This window comes from Myiozetetes cayanensis, unplaced genomic scaffold (genome assembly GCF_022539395.1).
Source record: "Myiozetetes cayanensis isolate MyiCay16 unplaced genomic scaffold, myiCay2020 scf137, whole genome shotgun sequence".
Lineage (NCBI taxonomy): Eukaryota > Metazoa > Chordata > Aves > Passeriformes > Tyrannidae > Myiozetetes > Myiozetetes cayanensis.
Window position 1 is genome coordinate 23,334 of NW_026087015.1, and position 18,809 is coordinate 42,142.

Sequence of the window (18,809 nt, forward strand, 5' to 3'; positions counted from 1 at the left end):
TTATTATTTATTTAAGTCCCCCCAAAAAAAGAAAAAAAACCAACAAAAACCAACCCTCAGGAAAGAAACTTTTCCCAGATTCCCCAAAACACTTTTTTCGGGCTAAAAAAAACCCCCAAAACCAGGCATGGAGAACTTGGGGGCCTTGATGTGCATCTCGGGCATCTTGAACTTGGGGCCCTTCACCTTCCCCTCGGGCAGCTCAACATCCACCTCTGGACCTTCGATGTCCACCTTGGGACCGGACACATCCAGGTTTCCTGTCGGCAGCGTCACGTCCACCTCGGGCCCTTCGGCCTTGACCCCGGGCATTCCAAATTTGGGCATCTTGAACTTGGGCATCTTGAACTTCCCCTCTGGGCCATGAATGTCGACATCAGGGGCCTCGATGTCCACCTTGGGGCCTTTGATGTCCAGGTCACCTTCTAGTTTAGGCACTGACACATCCACATCTCCCTTCACTTTGGGACCCTTCAGGTTGAAGTCGACGTCGGGCATGGAGATCTTGGGGGCCTTGATGTGCATCTCGGGCATCTTGAACTTGGGGCCCTTCACCTTCCCCTCAGGTCCTTCCAGCTCAACATCAGGAAGGTCAACATTGACTTTGGGGCCTTTGATGTCAATGTCTGGGCCCTTCAGGTCACCTTCCATCTTGGGCAGAGACACATCCACATCACCCTTGACCTTGGGACCTTTTAGGTTGAAATCGATGTCGGGCATGGAGATTTTGGGGGCCTTGATGTGCATCTCGGGCATCTTGAACTTGGGGCCCTTGATCTTCCCCTCAGGCCCTTCCAGCTCAACGTTGGGGAGATCGACATCGACTTTGGGGCCCTTGATGTCAATGTCTGGGGCTTTCAAATCTCCCTCAAGTTTTGGAACAGAAACATCGACGTCCCCTTTCAATTTGGGGCCCTTCAGGTTGAAGTCGACGTCAGGCATGGAGAACTTGGGGGCCTTGATGTGCATCTCGGGCATCTTGAACTTGGGGCCCTTCACCTTCCCCTCGGGCAGCTCAACATCCACCTCTGGACCTTCGATGTCCACCTTGGGACCGGACACATCCAGGTTTCCTGTCGGCAGCGTCACGTCCACCTCGGGGCCTTCAACTTTGGGGCCAGAAAAGCCAAACTTGGGCATCTTGAACTTGGGCATCTTGATTTTGCCTTCTGGGCCGTGGATGTCGACGTCAGGGGCCTCGATGTCCACCTTGGGGCCCTTGATATCCAGGTCAGGGCCCTTCAGGTCACCCTCCAGCTTTGGGCAGTGACACATCCACATCTCCCTTGATCTTGGGGCCCTTCAGGTTGAAGTCGACATCGGGCATGGAGAACTTGGGGGCCTTGATGTGCATCTCGGGCATCTTGAACTTGGGGCCCTTCAGTTTTCCTTCAGGTCCTTCCAAGTCGACGTCAGGAAGGTCAACGTTGACTTTGGGCCCCTTGATGTTGATGTCTGGGGCTTTCAGGTCACCCTCCAGTTTGGGAACAGAAACATCCACATCTCCCTTCACTTTGGGGCCTTTCAAGTTCAAGTCGATGTCGGGCATTGAGATTTTGGGGGTCTTAAAATGCATCTCGGGCATCTTGAACTTGGGGCCCTTCACCTTCCCCTCGGGACCCTCAACGTCCACGCTCGGCATCTCCACATCCACCTTGGGCAGGGAAACGTCGACGTCCCCCTTGGGCAGCGCCACGTCCAGCTCGGGGCCTTCTCCCTTCAGCCCAAACTTGGGCATCTTGAACTTGGGCATCTTGAACTTCCCCTCCGGGCCGTGAATGTCGACGTCAGGGGCCTCGATGTCCACCTTGGGGCCCTTGATGTCCAGGTCAGGGCCCTTCAGGTCACCCTCCAGTTTAGGCACTGACACATCCACGTCTCCTTTCACTTTGGGACCTTTCAAGTTCAAGTCGATGTCGGGCATCGAGATTTTGGGGGTCTTAAAATGCATCTCGGGCATCTTGAACTTGGGACCCTTCACCTTCCCCTCAGGTCCTTCCAGCTCAACACTGGGGAGATCAACATCGACTTTGGGGCCCTTGATGTCGATATCTGGGCCCTTCAGGTCACCTTCCACCTTAGGAAGGGAAACATCCACATCCCCCTTGACTTTGGGGCCCTTCAGGTTCAGATCAAAGTCCGGCATGGAGATTTTGGGGGCCTTGATGTTCATCTCGGGCATCTTGAACTTGGGGCCCTTGATCTTCCCCTCTGGACATTCCAGCTCAATGTCTGGAGCCTCGACGTCCACTTTGGGGCCTTTCAGTGAAACCTCCGGCCCCTTCAGGTCCCCTTCGAGCTTGGGCAGGGACACATCCACGTCCCCCTTCACTTTGGGGCCCTTCAGGTTCAGATCAAAGTCGGGCATGGAGATTTTGGGGGCCTTGAAGTGCATCTCGGGCATCTTGAACTTGGGGCCCTTCACCTTCCCCTCTGGCAGCTCAATGTCCACGTCAGGAGCTTCGATGTCCAGTTTGGGGCCTTTGATGTCCAGTTCTGGGCCCTTCAGGTCCCCCTCCAGTTTGGGGGCGGAAACATCCACGTCCCCCTTGAGTTTGGGGCCTTTGAGGTTCAAATCGATGTCGGGCATGGAGATTTTGGGGGTCTTGAAGTGCATCTCGGGCATCTTGAACTTGGGGCCCTTCAGCTTCGCTTCCGGACACTCGAGGTCGACGTCGGGCACGTTGACATCCAGTTTGGGGCCCTTGATGTCGAGGTCTGGGCCCTTCAAGTCACCTTCAATTTTCGGGACTGTCACATCCACGTCCCCCTTCACTTTGGGGCCCTTCAGGTTCAGGTCAAAGTCCGGCATCGAGATTTTGGGGGCTTTAAAATGCATTTCGGGCATCTTGAACTTGGGGCCCTTCAATTTTCCTTCAGGCCCTTCCAGCTCCACGTCAGGAAGGTCGACGTCGACTTTGGGGGCCTTGATTTCAACGTCAGGACCTTTCAGGTCTCCCTCCAGCTTGGGAAGGGACACGTCCACGTCCCCCTTCACTTTGGGGCCCTTCAGGTTCAGGTCAAAGTCTGGCATGGAGATTTTGGGGGCTTTGATGTTCATCTCGGGCATCTTGAACTTGGGGCCCTTGATCTTCCCCTCAGGCAGCTCAAGTTCCACGTCAGGAACATCCACGTCCACTTTGGGTCCTTTCAACTCCACCTCCGGCACTTTCACCTCACCCTCTATTTTTGGGGATGGAAACATCCACATCCCCCTTCACTTTGGGGCCTTTCAAGTTGAGGTCGATGTCGGGCATGGAAAATTTCGGGGCCTTGATGTTCATCTCCGGCATTTTCAACTTGGGCCCTTTCCATTTCCCCTCGGGGCCTTCAAGGTCGACATCGGGAACGTCGACATCCACCCTCGGACCTTTAATATTCACATCCGGACCTTTCAGGTCACCCTCCAGTTTGGGAACAGAAACATCGACGTCACCCTTGATCTTGGGGCCCTTCAGGTTCAGGTCGATGTCGGGCATCGAGATTTTGGGGGTCTTGATGTTCATCTCGGGCATCTTGAACTTGGGGCCCTTGAGTTTCCCCTCAGGACCTTCAATGTCCACGCTCGGCATCTCCACGTCCACCTTGGGCAGGGAAACGTCGACGTCCCCCTTGGGCAGCGCCACGTCCAGCTCGGGGCCTTCTCCCTTCAGCCCAAACTTGGGCATCTTGAACTTGGGCATCTTGAACTTCCCCTCCGGGCCGTGAATGTCGACGTCAGGGGCCTCGATGTCCACCTTGGGGCCCTTGATGTCCAAGTCAGGGCCCTTCAGGTCACCTTCCAGTTTGGGAACAGAAACATCCACATCTCCCTTCACTTTGGGGCCCTTCAAGTTCAAATCAATGTCAGGCATCGAGATCTTGGGGGTCTTAAAGTGCATCTCAGGCATCTTGAACTTGGGGCCCTTCACTTTTCCTTCAGGACCTTCAATGTCCACCTCTGGACCTTGGATGTCCACCTTGGGACCGGACACATCCAGGTTTCCTGTCGGCAGCGTCACGTCCACCTCGGGTCCCTCTGCTTTGAAACCGGGGACCCCAAATTTGGGCATCTTGAACTTGGGCATCTTGAACTTCCCCTCCGGGCCATGAATGTCGACGTCAGGGGCCTCGATGTCCACCTTGGGGCCCTTGATGTCCAAGTCAGAGCCCTTCAGGTCACCTTCCAGTTTAGGCACTGACACATCGATGTCCCCTTTGACTTTGGGGCCCTTCAGGTTGAAGTCGACGTCAGGCATGGAGATCTTGGGGGCCTTGATGTGCATCTCGGGCATCTTGAACTTGGGGCCCTTCAGTTTCCCTTCAGGCCCTTCCAGCTCAACATCAGGAAGATCAACATCGACTTTGGGCCCCTTAATGTCAATGTCTGGGCCCTTCAGGTCACCTTCCAGTTTGGGAACAGACACATCAAGATCACCTTTGACTTTGGGGCCCTTCAGGTTGAAGTCGACATCAGGCATCGAGATTTTGGGGGTCTTAAAGTGCATCTCGGGCATCTTGAACTTGGGGCCCTTCACCTTCCCCTCGGGCAGCTCAACATCCACCTCTGGACCTTCGATGTCCACCTTGGGACCAGACACATCCAGGTTTCCTGTCGGCAGCGTCACGTCCACCTCGGGCCCTTCGGCCTTGACCCCGGGCATTCCAAACTTGGGCATCTTGAACTTGGGCATCTTGAATTTCCCCTCTGGGCCGTGAATGTCGACATCAGGGGCCTCAACGTTGACTTTGGGGCCCTTGATGTCAATGTCTGGGCCCTTCAGGTCACCTTCCAGCTTTGGTACTGACACATCCACATCTCCCTTCACTTTGGGGCCCTTCAAGTTCAAGTCAATGTCGGGCATGGAGATTTTGGGGGTCTTAAAATGCATCTCAGGCATCTTGAACTTGGGGCCCTTCACTTTTCCTTCAGGACCTTCAATGTCCACCTCTGGGCCTTCAATGTCCACCTTGGGACCGGACACATCCAGGTTTCCTGTCGGCAGCGTCATGTCCACCTCGGGCCCTTCGGCCTTGACCCCAGACAGCCCAAATTTGGGCATCTTGAACTTGGGCATCTTGAACTTCCCCTCTGGGCCGTGAATGTCGACATCAGGGGCCTCGATGTCCACCTTGGGGCCCTTGATGTCCAGGTCAGGGCCCTTCAGGTCACCCTCCAGCTTTGGGAGTGACACATCCACGTCTCCCTTGACTTTGGGGCCCTTCAGGTTGATGTCGACGTCGGGCAGGGAGATCTTTTGGGCCTTGATGTGCATCTCGGGCATCTTGAACTTGGGGCCCTTCACCTTCCCCTGGGGTCCCTCCAAGTCCAGGTTGGGCACCTCGACATCCACCTTTGGCCCCTTCACGTCCATCTCTGGCCCTTTCACGTCCACTTCGACCTTTGGAGCTTCCACATCCACCTCTCCCTTCACTTTGGGGCCCTTCAGGTTCAGATCCACATCCGGCACCGAGATTTTGGGGGTTTTGATGTTCAACTTCGGCATCCGGAACTTGGGGCCTTTCCATTTTCCTTCCACCCCTCCCGCCTCCACCTCCGGTCCCTCCACGTCCACCTCCGGCCCGGACACCTCCAGCTCGGCCTTGGGCAGGTCCACATCGACCTCTGCTCCCTCCAGCCTGGGCCCTGACACCTGGAAATGGGGCAGCTTCATTTTGGGCATCTTCAGTTTGGCCTCCGGACACTCCAGGTCGACGTCCGGGGCCTCCACGTCGATTTTGGGGCCCTTGAGGTCTCCTTCGACCCCGGGGAGGGAAACGTCCACCTCGCCCTTCACTTTGTGGCCCTTCAGGTTCAGGTCCACATCCGGCATCGAGATTTTGGGAGACTTGAGGTTCAGTTTGGGCATCTTGAACTTGGGGCCTTTCACCTTCCCCTCCGGGCACTCCAAGTCCACCTCGGGCACCTCCACGTCCACCCTGGGAACTTCCACGTCCACCCTGGGACCCTTCACGTCCATTTTGGGGCCTTTCACATCCACCTTGGGACCTTCCACCTCTATTTTGGGGCCCTTCAGATCCCCAGAGACCTTGGGAGGGGAAATTCCCACGTCCCCCTTGAGCTTTGGGGCCTTCAGTCCCAGATCCACGTCCGGCATGGACAGTTTGGGGGTCTGAACGTTCAGTTCGGGCATTTTAAACTTGAGACCTTTGCCTTTCACCTCAGGCCCTTCGATGTCGACGCTGGGGACATTGATGTCCACCTTGGGGACAGACATGTCCACTTTGGGGCCAGAAATGTCCATTTTGGGGACAGAAACATCCACCTTGGGGACAGAAATGTCCATTTTGGGGACAGACATGTCCACTTTGGGGCCAGAAATGTCCATTTTGGGGACAGAAACATCCACCTTGGGGACAGAAATGTCCATTTTAGGGCCAGAAATGTCCACTTTGGGGCAGGAAACGTCCACCTCCCCCTTGGGAAGAGCCACCTCCACTCCAGGGGCCTCTCCCTTCACCCCAAACTTGGGCATCTTCAGCTTGGGGAACTTCAGTTTGCCCTCAGCTCCCTGGACCTCCAGGTCTGGGCCTTCCACGTCGACTTTGGGGCCCTTGATGTCGAGTCCGGGAGTTTTCAGCTCCCCTTCCAGTTTGGGGGTGGAAACATCCAGGTCTGCCTTCACTTTGGGCCCTTTGAGGCTCAGGTCGATGTCGGGCACGGAGATCTGGGGGGTCTTGATGCTCATCTCGGGCACCTTCACCCCGGGGCCCCTCAGGCTCCCGTGGACGTCCCCGCCCTCGGGAAGGGCCACCTCGACCTCGGGGGCCTCTCCCTTCACCCCAAACTTGGGCATCTTCAGCTTGGGGAACTTCAGTTTGCCCTCAGCTCCCTGGAGCTCCAGTTGGGGCCCCTCCAGGGAGGGGATGGAGGCGTCGAGGTCGCCCCTGGGTTTGGCCCCGTTGAGGTTCAGGTCAACATCGGGCATGGAGACCTTGGGGGCCTTGATGTTCATCTCGGGGGCTCTCACTTTGCCTTCTGGCCCTTGGATGGCCACGCTCGGCCCCTCCACGCCCGCCCCGGGCAGGGGGACGTCGATGTCCACCTCGGGCCCTTCGGCCTTGACCCCGGGCAGCCCAAACTTGGGCATCTTGAACTTGGGCATCTTGAACTTCCCCTCTGGGCCGTGAATGTCGACGTCAGGGGCCTCGATGTCCACCCTGGGGCCCTTGATGTCCACGCTGGGGACGTTGACATCCACCTTGGGGCCGGAAACATCCACCTTGGGGCCAGAAATGTCCATTTTGGGTCCAGAAACATCCACCTTGGGGACAGAAATGTCCATTTTGGGGCCGGAAACGTCCATTTTGGGGACAGAAATGTCCACTTTGGGGCAGGAAACGTCCACCTCCCCCTTGGGAAGAGCCACCTCCACTCCAGGGGCCTCTCCCTTCACCCCAAACTTGGGCATCTTCAGCTTGGGGAACTTCAGTTTGCCCTCAGCTCCTTGGACCTCCAGGTCTGGGGCGGCGACGTCGACTTTGGGGCCCTTGATGTCGAGGCCGGGGGTTTTCAGCTCCCCTTCCAGTTTGGGGGTGGAAACATCCAGGTCTGCCTTCACTTTGGGCCCTTTGAGGCTCAGGTCAACGTCGGGCACGGAGATCTGGGGGGTCTTGACGCTCATCTGGGGCACCTTCGCCCCCTCGAGCTCCACTTGGGGCCCTCTGAAGTTGCCGTCGATGGTGGGGACGGAAACGCCGACCTCTCCCTTCGACCCCTTCACGGCCACCTCGACCCCGGGGCCCTTCACGCGCCCCCCGACGCCCCCAAACTCCACCTGGGGGGCCTTCACGTCCACCTGGAGCCCCTTGGGGCCGAGTCCTGGGGGGTCACCTCCTCCTCCTCCTGCCCCCACCTTGGGGATGGTGACCCCCCAGATCCCCCTTCCCCTGGGGGCCTTTCAGGCTCAAGTTCACGTCGGAGAGGGAAATTTGGGGCGTCTCCCCCTTCCTGAGGGCAGGACCTTCCCCCTCGGGCACCGCCACGTCCAGGGCGGGGCCGTCCCCCCGCGAGTCCCGGGCGGTGAATTTGGGGAAGGGCAGGTGTGGGATCCGGACCTTGCCCTTGGCGCCCTCGGGGTCCGGCTGAGGGGAGGGGACCTTCCCGGCTGTGTCCCAGGATTGGGACAGCCCCGGCCCCGTCACCTGCACGGTGACGTCCCTGTCGGGGGCCGGAGCTTCCCCGCCGGCCCCGAACCCGAATTTGGGGATTTTTAAGGTGGGAATCTTGACCTTGCCCACGTCCAGCTCTCCCTGCAGGCAGGGGGATTGTCCCTTGCCATCCAGCCTGGGCCCCTGGACGTGCAGTGCCGCCTCCAGCTCTCCCAGCTGCCCGTTGGTCTCGGCCCCTGATGGTGCCGGGAACGCTCCAGAGCCTTTCTGGGCGGCTTTTCCAGTTTCTCCTGTGGGGATTTGGCTCTCTGGATGAATCCTCGGCCCTCCTGTCAGCTCTGGGATGGGGATGGCGGCGTCGCCGGCCCCGCCGTGCCGGCTGACGTCCACGGTGTAGGCCGTGACCTTCCTGGTGACCGTGATGGTTCTGCTCTGAGTCCCCCCCCCGGCCTCGGCGTCCGCCCCCTCCTCCGACTTCAGCCGGGGCTTGATCTTGGTGGTGTAAATCCTGCGGTACTCCTCGTCATCGCCGCTCTGGAGGAGAGAGAGAGGAGCTGTGGGTCAGCATCTCCACTGCCTGTGCCTTCCCTGTCCTCATCAACCACCGTCATCAGCCACCACGGTCACCACCGCCCTCCTCACCGTCACCATCACCCACCACGGTCACCACCGCCCTCCTCCCTCCCTCACCATCACCACCATCACAACCATCCCCATCCACCACAGTCACCACCACCCTCCTCACCATCACAACCAGCACCACCATCACCACCATCACCACCCACCAGGGTCACCACTGCCCTCCTCACCATCACCATCACCCACCACGGTCACCACCTCCCTCCTCCCTCACTCACCATCACCATCACCACCATCACCCACCAGGGTCACCACCACCCTCCTCACCATCACCACCATCACCACCCACCATGGTCACCATCACCCTCCCCCCTTGCTCCCCTCCCTCACCATCACCACCCCCCATGGTCACCACCTCCCTCCCCACTCATTCATCATCACCACCATCACCCACCAGGGTCACCACCTCCCTCCCCACTCCCTCACCATCACCACCATCACAACCAGCACCACCCACCACGGTCACCACCGCCCTCCTCACCATCACCACCATCATCACCCACTACAGTCACCCCCACCTTCCTCCCTTGCTGCCCTTCCTCATCATCACCACCCACGGTCACCACCATGGTCACCACTGCCCTCCCCCCTCCCTCACCATCACCACCATCACAACCAGCACCACCCACCAGGGTCACCACCGCCCTCCTCACCATCACCACCATCACCCACCAGGGTCACCACTGCCCTCCCCCCTCGCTCCCCCCCCTCGCCATCACCACCCACTGGGGTCACCACCACCCTCCTCACCATCACCACCATCACCACCATCACCCACCAGGGTCACCCCCACCTTCCTCCCTCACTCCCCTCCCTCATCATCATCACCAACCCCCATGGTCACCACTGCCCTCCCCCCTCCCTCACCATCACCACCCACCAGGGTCACCACCACCCTCCCCTCCCTCACCATCACCACCAACCCCCATGGTCACCCCTGCCCTCCCCCCTCACTCACCATCACCCACCAGGGTCACCATCACCCTCCTCCCTCCCTCACCATCACCACCCACAGTCACCCCCACCCTCCCCTTGCCCCTCACACTCACCACCACCACCACCATCATCATCCCCACCCACCGGGGTCTCCCTCCCCCCTGTCCTCCCCCACTCACCAGCACGACCTCGGTGCTGCCGGCGGCGAACACGTCGTGTCCCCAGGGCTGGCCGGGCAGGGGGGAGCGGTCGCCGCGGCGCTGCAGCCGCAGCCCCACGGTGTGGTGGTGGCCCATGGTCTGCAGCAGCTGGGCCACCTCCCCCGACTGCAGGTTGTCGAAGTAGACGGTGGCACTGACGATCTGGTCCCCTGGGGGGCACGAGGGGGTCAGGGGTGCTGGGGAGGAGACCCTCCTCGTCCCCATCACGAGTGGCTGTGGGGTCGTTGCCAGTGAGGGGGGAGGAGGAACCACCTGAGGTGCCACCAGGAAGGATCAAACAACCCCAAAGTTCCCAGGACCATCAGGGAGGAGCCCCCCCATCCCCACCATACTGGAGTCATCACCCACAAGGACAGAGGAGGAACCACACGAGGTGCCACCAGGATGGACCAAACAACCCCAAGGATTGTGGTTTTTGCACCCAAAACCCTCAGGGAGGAGCCCCCTCCTCATCCCCACCAGGACTGGCTGTGGGGTCGTTTTCAGTGAGGGGGGAGGAGGAACCACCCGAGGTGCTACCAGGATGGATCAAACAACCCCAAAAGCCCCATTTTTTCACACCCAAAACCCTCAGGGAGGAGCCCCCCCCATCCCCACCATACTGGGGTCATCACCTACAAGGACAGAGGAGAAACCACCCGAGGTGCCACCAGGATGGACCAAACAACCCCAAAGGCCTCATTTTTGACCCCAAAACCCTCAGGGAGGAGCCCCCTCCTCATCCCCACCATGAGCAACAGTGGGATCAGTGCCCACAAGGCCAGAGGAGAAGCCACTCAAGGTGCCACCAGGATGGATCAAACAACCCCAAAGTCCCCAGGACCATCAGGGAGGAGCCCCCCCATCCCCACCACGAGTGACTGTGGGGTCAGTGCCCACAAGGCCAGAGGAGAAGCCACTCAAGGTCCCACCAGGAAGGATCAAACAACCCCAAAGACCCCAGGACCATCAGGGAGGAGCCCCCACCCCATCCCCACCATACTGGGGTCATCACCGACAAGGACAGAGGAGGAACCACCCAAGGTGCCACCAGGATGGACCAAACAACCCCAAAGACCCCCTTTTTCACCCCAAAACCCTCAGGGAGGAGTTCCCCCGTCCCCACCACGAGTGACTGTGGGATCAGTGCCCACAAGGTCAGAGGAGAAGACACCCAAGGTGCCACCAGGATGGACCAAACAACCCCAAAAGCCCCCCCAAAGACCCCCTCACCTTCCTTGACGACGCCCATGCGGGCGGCCGGGGAGTTCTGCTGGACGCGCTTGACGAAGACGCCGTCGTCGGTCTGGTCGATGGTGATGCCGTGGGAGCCGCTGCCCTGCCAGTTGGGCAGGAGGATCTCCCGCGTCTCCTCCTCCTCTTTCTCCATCTGCAGCCCCGGGGACACGGCAGGGGATGGGGGTGAGGGTGAGGGACACCACACAGGGGGTTGGGGTTGGGGTTTTGGGGGGGAAGATCCCCCCACTGACCTTGCCGGGATGAAGATCCCGCCCGGATCCGCCCCCAGGAATCCTCTGCCCTCGCTCCGGGGACCTCGCAGCGGTTTCTGTGTCACCTCCCCAGCCTGGAGGGGACATTGGGGGGGTCCATGAAGCTCCATCTCCCCCCCTCAGATCCCTCTTCCTTCCATCTCCCCCCTCCAGATCCCTCTTCCTTCCATCTCCCCCCCCCAGATCCCTCTTCCTTCCATCTCCCCCCCCCCAGATCCCTCTTCCTTCCATCTCCCCCCAGATCCCTCTTCCCTTCCATCTCTCCCCTCAGATCCCTCTTCCTTCCCCCTCCCCCTCAGATCCTCTTCCTTCCATCTCCCCCTCAGATCCCTGGGCGGGGGAGAACCCGCCACGTTCCAGCCCCGATTCCCCAATCCCACCAGGAATTCAGGGAGAAGTTTGGGACCTCCAGCTGGTTTGGTGTCAGGGCTGAGACCTCCCAGGCCTCACCTGGACCCCCCAAAAAACACTTCCCAAATTGTCCCCTTCCCACTGTCCCCCCACCCTCCCAGTGCCACCCCCCAAAGGCGGCCACAGGAGGGGATTTTGGGGAATTTGGGGAGGGGGGTGTTTTTGGGGGGTGGGGAGGGACGGGGGTCATTTTCCAGGGGATTCCTGGTTTTTAACCACCTGGATGTTGGGACACCACAGTGGGGGGCGGGGGGTGCCACTGCCACCACACTCTGGCTGAGGGGGACCCTCACCGAGTTCAGCAGGAGATTTTGGGGGGGTCCCACCCCTAGGAGGACCTCCAGGAGTTGGGGTGGTCCTGGGGGTCTCCAGACACCCCAAATTTTGAGAGGGGTGGAGGGTGGCACCTCCACTCCTGGGAACCCCAGATGCCATTGGGTGGTCTCGGGGGGGGAGCTCTGGGTCGAAAAGGGGGCTGCTGATCTGACCTTGGGGAGGGGAGGGGTGTGTGGCTGTGAGGGGGGTCCCATCCTGCCTCCCCCCACCCGTGGGTGTCTCCAAGGGGCCTGATCCTGCGGCGGAAGCCTCTGGAAAAGCTCCCGACGGCGGCGGCGGCCGAACAGGTTTGTGACTCAGGGTGGGCCGGGCCCGCGGGCTGGGCGGGGGCTCCGTGGGGTGGTGGTGGGTGGGGGACACCCGTGGGTGACTCAGACCCGCCCCGAGCTCAGGGAGCGGCCGCGGCCGCGCTTCGGCCCCGCGGGCGCTTCCCCAAAGAAAGGGGCGAGGAGCGGCTTTGCCGACGGATTTCCAACAGTTTTCCAACAATTTTCCAACAATTTTCCACGGGTTTCACCTCCCCCCACTCCCTCCCCCCCGCTCAGAGCCCGGGGTGTCCTGGCGGGAGGGGGAGGGGCTCGTTCCACACCCCCCTCCCCCCGGGCACAGGGGGACACCTTCGCGTGTCCCCTCGGTGGTGCCACCCTGTCCCCTTCACCTCCCGCCACAACGGCCCGCGGTTATTTTTGGGGTGAACCACGTGCTGCCCCTTCCCTGTATTTTTAGTTCCAACCCCCCTTCACTCCCCTTCGCGGTCCGGCCCCAAAAAGCCGCAGAGGGAGGAGATGCCACCCGAGGCCGCGACACCCACAGGGATCCCCCCAGGCACCCAAAAAACACCCCAAAAACCACCTAAAATCACCCCCGAACGGGCGCTGCTGTCACGGCGGCGGGACCCCCCAAATCCCAACCCCACACCCCTGGGGGGCTGTTTGGGGACACCCCACACACCCCTGGGGGGCTGTTTAGGGACACCCCACACACCCCTGGGTGCTGTTGGGGGGACAGGAGGACAGTGGTGGGACCCCTCAACCCCTGGGTGCTGTTTGGGGACCCCCCAGCCCCGGGTGCTGTTTGGGGACCCCCCAACCCCTGGGTGCTGTTTGGGGACCCCTCCCAGCGCCGGGTGCTGTTCGAGGGGCATTCCCACCCCCCGGGATTTCCCCCCTCCCCAGCCCAAATCCCGGCTGTTTGTGCAGCCGCGGCCGCTCCCGGCGGCTCCGGGGCCACAAAGGGACGATTTGCTGAGGCCACAGGTCCTTAATCACCCAAAACCGGCCCTGGCGGCGGCGGTGGAGGCGGGAGGGGGTGGAGGGGTGGGAGGGGGCGGCCAAACCCCGTGATCCCCCCAAGAACCGTCATCAACCCCCACGGTGTCACCCCCACGGTGTCACCTCCACCCTCCTCATCCTCATCTCCAGACCCCCAAGACCCCTCCCAGACTCTCCCCAAAAGCGTCACCCCCGTGACGTCACTGTCACAGCGTCGCCCTGACGGTGTCACCCCCCGGGGACCCCCCAGGGACCTTCATCGTCCTCCTCTCTGCACCCCCTTCCAGTGACACCCCAAAATTCTCCTCCTCTTCCCCCCCCTCAGTTGACACCACCCCGAGAACCACCAACATCCCCCGGGGGGGGTGATTGGACCCCCCCCCAAAATTTGGGGGTCCCCAAAATCCTTCACAGTCACCAACAGTGAACCCCCAACCCCCCCCCAGTGAGGGGCAAGACCCCCGTATGGGGGGGGCGGGAGGGGTGGACCCCCAAATGTGGGGATGTCTGGAAGGGGTTGGACCCCCAAATTTGGGGAGGATTGGACCCCCAAATGCGGGGATGTTTAAGGTAGGTTGGATCCCAAATGTGAGGATGTCTGGAAGGGGTTGGACCCCCAAATTTGGAGAAGGTTGGACCCCCAAATGCGGGGATGTCTGGGAGGGATTGGACCCCCAAATCTGGGAGGGATTGGACCCCCAAATTTGAGGGGAATTGGACCCCCAAATGCGGGGATGTCTGGAGGGGGTTGGACCCCCAAATTTGGGAGGATTGGACCCCCAAATGCGGGGATGTCTGGGGGATGTCAGACCCCCAAATGCGGGGATGTCTGGAGGATGTCAGACCCCCAAATGCGGGGATGTCTAGGAGATATCAGACCCCCAAACGTGGGGATGTCTGGGGCGTGTTGGACTCCCAAATTTGGGGGTCTCGGACCCCCAGAAGCAGGGGGTCGGGCGGGGCAGGAGCCTCTCCGGGGCCCCCGGAGCCGCCGGGCCGGTGACTGCCGGTGACGCACGGCCCGGGATCCTCCCAGGAAAACCCTCGGAGCCGCCGCCAAGCGCGGAAAACCATCCCCAAAATGGGGGAACGGGACGAGGGGAAAAAAAAAACCATCGCAGGGCAAGGGAGGAAAAGAAAAAAAAACTCCCCCCAAAATAAATATAAAAATATAAAAATGGGAGAGTGAACGGGGGCGCGAGGCGGCGGCGGCAGAGCCCGGGCGGGGCCCCGCGGTCGGTACCGGTTCAACCGGCTGGGGCGAGAGTCCCGCGGGGCGTCGAGGGTTCCCGGGGATCCGGGAGGATCCCGAGGCCGCCGCCACCGCGGCTCCCGGACCGGTTCCACCGGGTCCTGCCCGGACGCTGCCCGCGGCCACGCGCGGCGGTGGCGTCGGGGCATTTTTTTTGGGGGGGGTGGGGGGCGGGAATGTGGGGAAGGGGCTTTTCACCTCATCCTAAACCCCCCCCTAAAACGACGGGGGGGTTCTCCCCACTGTGCCCCCCGAGGATGCCACGTGCACCCCAAAATCTTTGGAGGGGTGGGGGTGCCCCCGCCTCGCTCAGGGTGGGGTTTGGTTTGGGGGTCCCCGCGGTGCTTTTTTTTTGGGAGGGGGTTGGGAAGCCTCACTTTGGTGGGGAAGCCTCGCTGAGCCCCCCCGAAATGGGGGTGGGGGTCCCCAGGAAGAGGGGGAGGGGAGAGTGGCGCGTGGGTGCGGCCGCACCCTCAAAAACCGCAGCGGGTGCGCGGGGCACCTGCACCCCACCCCCCAAATCCCACCTTCCCCATGGACGGATCCAAACAGCCTTTGAGTGGGGTGTGGGGGTCGAGCGAACCCCAAAATTAACGCCCCGTTCCCCCCCACCCCGTCCTGTGCCGGGCCCTTCCCACCCCCGCGCTGAAACCGGCCCTGATGAACGTTAATTAACTGAACCTTCATTAACCGATCGCCCACGCGCGGCCGCGCCCTCGCGGGATCCCGGGATCCCCATGCCCCAGCCCTCAACCCCCACCCCCAACCGACGGCACCGGGACCCCCGGGGTCCCCGAGCGCGGACGGGGCGGGGATGGGCGCGGAGGGGGAGGGGGATCTCCGTGGCCCCGCCCCAGCGGGGACTCCCCGGGCGCGGTCGGAGAGGGGGAAGAGGGGGCCACGCCCTGAGCGCGGCCGGGACGTCCCGGGACCGCCGGGACCCCTCCCTGCATCCCAGGACACCCGTGGGACACCCCCAGCCCGCCCCGTGGGGCTAGGAGACCCCCGCCCCCGGGACCCTCCGCCTGTGCACGCCCGGGACTCCCGGAGCCCCCGAGCAATCACGGGACACGCGTGGGCCCCCGGACACCGCCCCGTAGAGTTCCTGGGGCTCCCGGAGCCCCGGGACAAACCTCCCCTGCACCCCCGGGAGCGGCGGAGCCCCAGGACAGTCACGGGACAACCCCCTGCACCCCCACGACAGTCCTGGGACCACCAGGACGCACTCCCGGGACCACCGGAGCCCCCACGACTCTCCGGGACCACCGGGACAACCCCCTGCACCCCTGGAGCCCCCGAGCCCCCTTGGAAAACTTCCCAACTCCCCGGGACTCCTGGAGAGCCCTGGGACCACCAGAGCCCCCCGGACAGTCCTGGACACCCCCTGCACCCCGGGACAGTGCGGGACACCCCCTGCACCCCCGGGACCCCAGAGCTCCCCGGGGCTCCCCCGAGCCCCCAGCCCCGCCCGGAGCCGCCGTTCCCGCTCCCGGCGCGTTCCCAGGGCCGTCCTGGGGCCGTCCCGGTCGGTACCTGCGGGCCGCGGGCTCAGCTGCCGGCCCGGGCCATGCCGGGGGCCGATTCCTGGCGGCGGGTCCCGGTGCCGGTGGTCCCGGTGGTCCCGGAGCGGCCCCGGCGGGTCCGTGCTCGGCGGGATCGCTGCGAGTGGCCGCGCCCGGGCGGGTCCGGGCTCTTGTACGGGCGGCGGAGCCTCCCCCGCCCCGGCGGGGAGGGACCGGCCCGGCCCGGCCCCGGGACAGGGATCGGCCCCGGGACGGCCCAGGGAGCGGCCCAGCCCCGCGCAGGGAGCGGGAGCGGGAACGGGAACGGGAACGGCCCCGCCGCGCCCGCACCGGGACAGAGCCCGCACCGGCACCGGCACCGAGCCCGGTCCAAGTTCGGGCCCGCTCCTGCTCCCGTTCCCGACCCCGATCCGATCCAATTCCTATCCCGATCCAGTTTTAGTCCTGATCCGATCCCAGTCCCTATCCAAGTCCGGTCTCGGCCCTGATTCCGATCCAATTCCTGTCCCAGTCCTGATCCCGATCCAATTCCTGTCCTGGTCCTGATCCTGATCCAATTCCTGTCCCGGTCCCGATCCTGATCCAATTCCTGTCCCAGTCCTGATCCTGAACCAGTTCCAGTCCCGGTCCTGTTCCTGGTCCCGACCTCGACCCGATCCTGGTCCGATCCCGGTTCTGGTCCCGATCCAATCTCAGTCCTGGTTCCGATCCAATCCCGGTACTGGTTCCGATCCAATCCCAGTCCTGATCCCGATCCAGTCCCAGTCCTGACCCCAGTCATGGTCCGATCCTGCTCCTGTCGCGATCCAATCCCAGTCCCGGTCCCGACCCGATCCAATCCCGGTGCCGATCCCGTCCTGCTCCCAATCCCAATCCCGGTCCCGGTCCCGGTCCCGGTGCCCGTCGGGGCTCCACTTTGAGGGTCCCCCCGGGACACCCTCCCCTTCCCGAGCCCGGATCCCCCCCCCTCTCCCCCCATCGAGGTAAGCCCCTCCCCCTCCAGGTCACCCCTCCCCAGATACACCCCAAGACCCTCCCCCAAAAATCCCTCCCAAATCCCCCTTCCCGGTAACCCCTCCCCTTCCAGGTGAATCCCAAGCTCCGCCCCCTCCCCAGGTAACCACGACCCCCCTCAGGTCACCCCCAAACTTCCCCCTAAATAAGCCCCGCCCCGAGGTGAACCCCACCCCCAGATAACCCTGAGGCCCCTCTGAGAGCCCCCTTTCAGAGACCCCCAGGGTCACCCCTAGAGCCCTCCAGAGGTGACCCCAGTTCCCCCACCCCCAAAACAGACCCCCCAATCGAGGTGAATCTCCAGACCCTCCCCTCGAGGGACCCCCAGACCCCCTCTCTTTGGGCAACCCCAAGACCCCCTAAGACCCCCAGGGCCTCCCTCAAGGTGACCCCCAGACCCCTCAAGGGAAACCCCAAACCCCCAAAGCCACCCCCCAACTTACTCCCCCGACCACCCCCTTTGGGACCACCCCTAAATGACCCCCGAGGTGACTCCCGACTCCCCCTCCAGCCCAAGAGAGGGGGTGGGACCCCAAAATCCTCCCCACCCACCCCAGGACCTCAACCCAGCATCTCCTGGACCCCCGAGGGTGGAGATGTCACCTTCCTTCCCCCACCCCAGGGAGTCCCCCCAGGCCTGGGGGACCCCCACGGTGACAGTCAGGGGGTCCCCCCCTCCCCCAGTGCCCTTTGGAGCAGACACTGGGGATACTGGGAGAGCACTGGGGACACTGGGAGAGCACTGGGGACACTGGGGAGGCGGGACCTGCCCTGGCCTCGGAGAGGGAGGGATCCTGGGGGGTTTCTCCCCCAACCTCTCCTCACTGGGACCCACCAGCACCTCCAAAATTTCTTCCCAGTTTGGCCCAGTTCACGTTGGTCCATCGGGTTCTTCCTCCCAGTGCGGGACCTTCCCCAACCCCCCAAGCCCCCAGGACCCCCGGACCCTCCCAGGCCCCTCCTCCACCCTCTCGAGGCCCCCCATGAGCTCCTGGCCCCTTTGGTGCCTCCCAGAGACCCCCAGACCCCCCCCAGCTGCTGCCCAGTTTGGCCCAGTTCATACTGGGCCAGAGGGTCCTTCTTCTCCCACTGCAGGGCCTTGCCCACCTCAAGCCCCCTGAGATCCCCCCTGGCTGGTCCCTCCACCCTCTCCACATCCCCACCAGTCCGTGGTCCCCTCAGTGCCCCCCAGGACTCCCAGACCCTCTGGAGCTGCTCCCAGTTTGGCCCAGTTCATACTGGGATGGGGGTCCCAGTGCAGGACTTTTCCCTGTCCTTGAACCCCCCAAAATCTCCCAAGGTGACCCCTCCACCCTCTCCACATCCCCACCAGCTCCAGGTCCCTGTGGAGCCCCCCAGGACCTGCAGCTCCTCTCCAGAGCTGCTCCCAGTTTGGCCCAGTTTGTACTGGGCTAAGGGATCTTTCTCCCCACAGTCCAGGATTTTCCTGTCCTTGAACCCCCCAAAATCCCCCCAGGTGACCCCTCCACCCTCTCCACGTCCCCACCAGCCCGTGGTCCCCTCGGTGCCCCCAGGACTCCCAGACCCTCTGGAGCTGCTCCCAGTTTGGCCCAGTTTGGCCCAGTTCGTACTGGGCCAAGGGA

The 18,809-nt window shown here is 62.5% G+C and overlaps 1 protein-coding gene across 1 annotated transcript; it reads right to left on the reverse strand.

Moving 5' to 3' along the window:
- Positions 1-102: 102 nt before the first annotated feature.
- Positions 103-16,322, reverse strand: LOC126636607 (neuroblast differentiation-associated protein AHNAK-like). Its single transcript, XM_050308974.1, is given in 8 exon segments — positions 103-1,266; positions 1,268-3,193; positions 3,195-7,871; positions 7,873-8,646; positions 9,867-10,057; positions 11,121-11,277; positions 11,378-11,472; positions 16,202-16,322. Coding segments are annotated over 6 exon segments (8,889 nt in total). The 5' UTR covers positions 11,378-11,472; positions 16,202-16,322.
- Between the last annotated feature and the right edge of the window lie 2,487 nt (positions 16,323-18,809).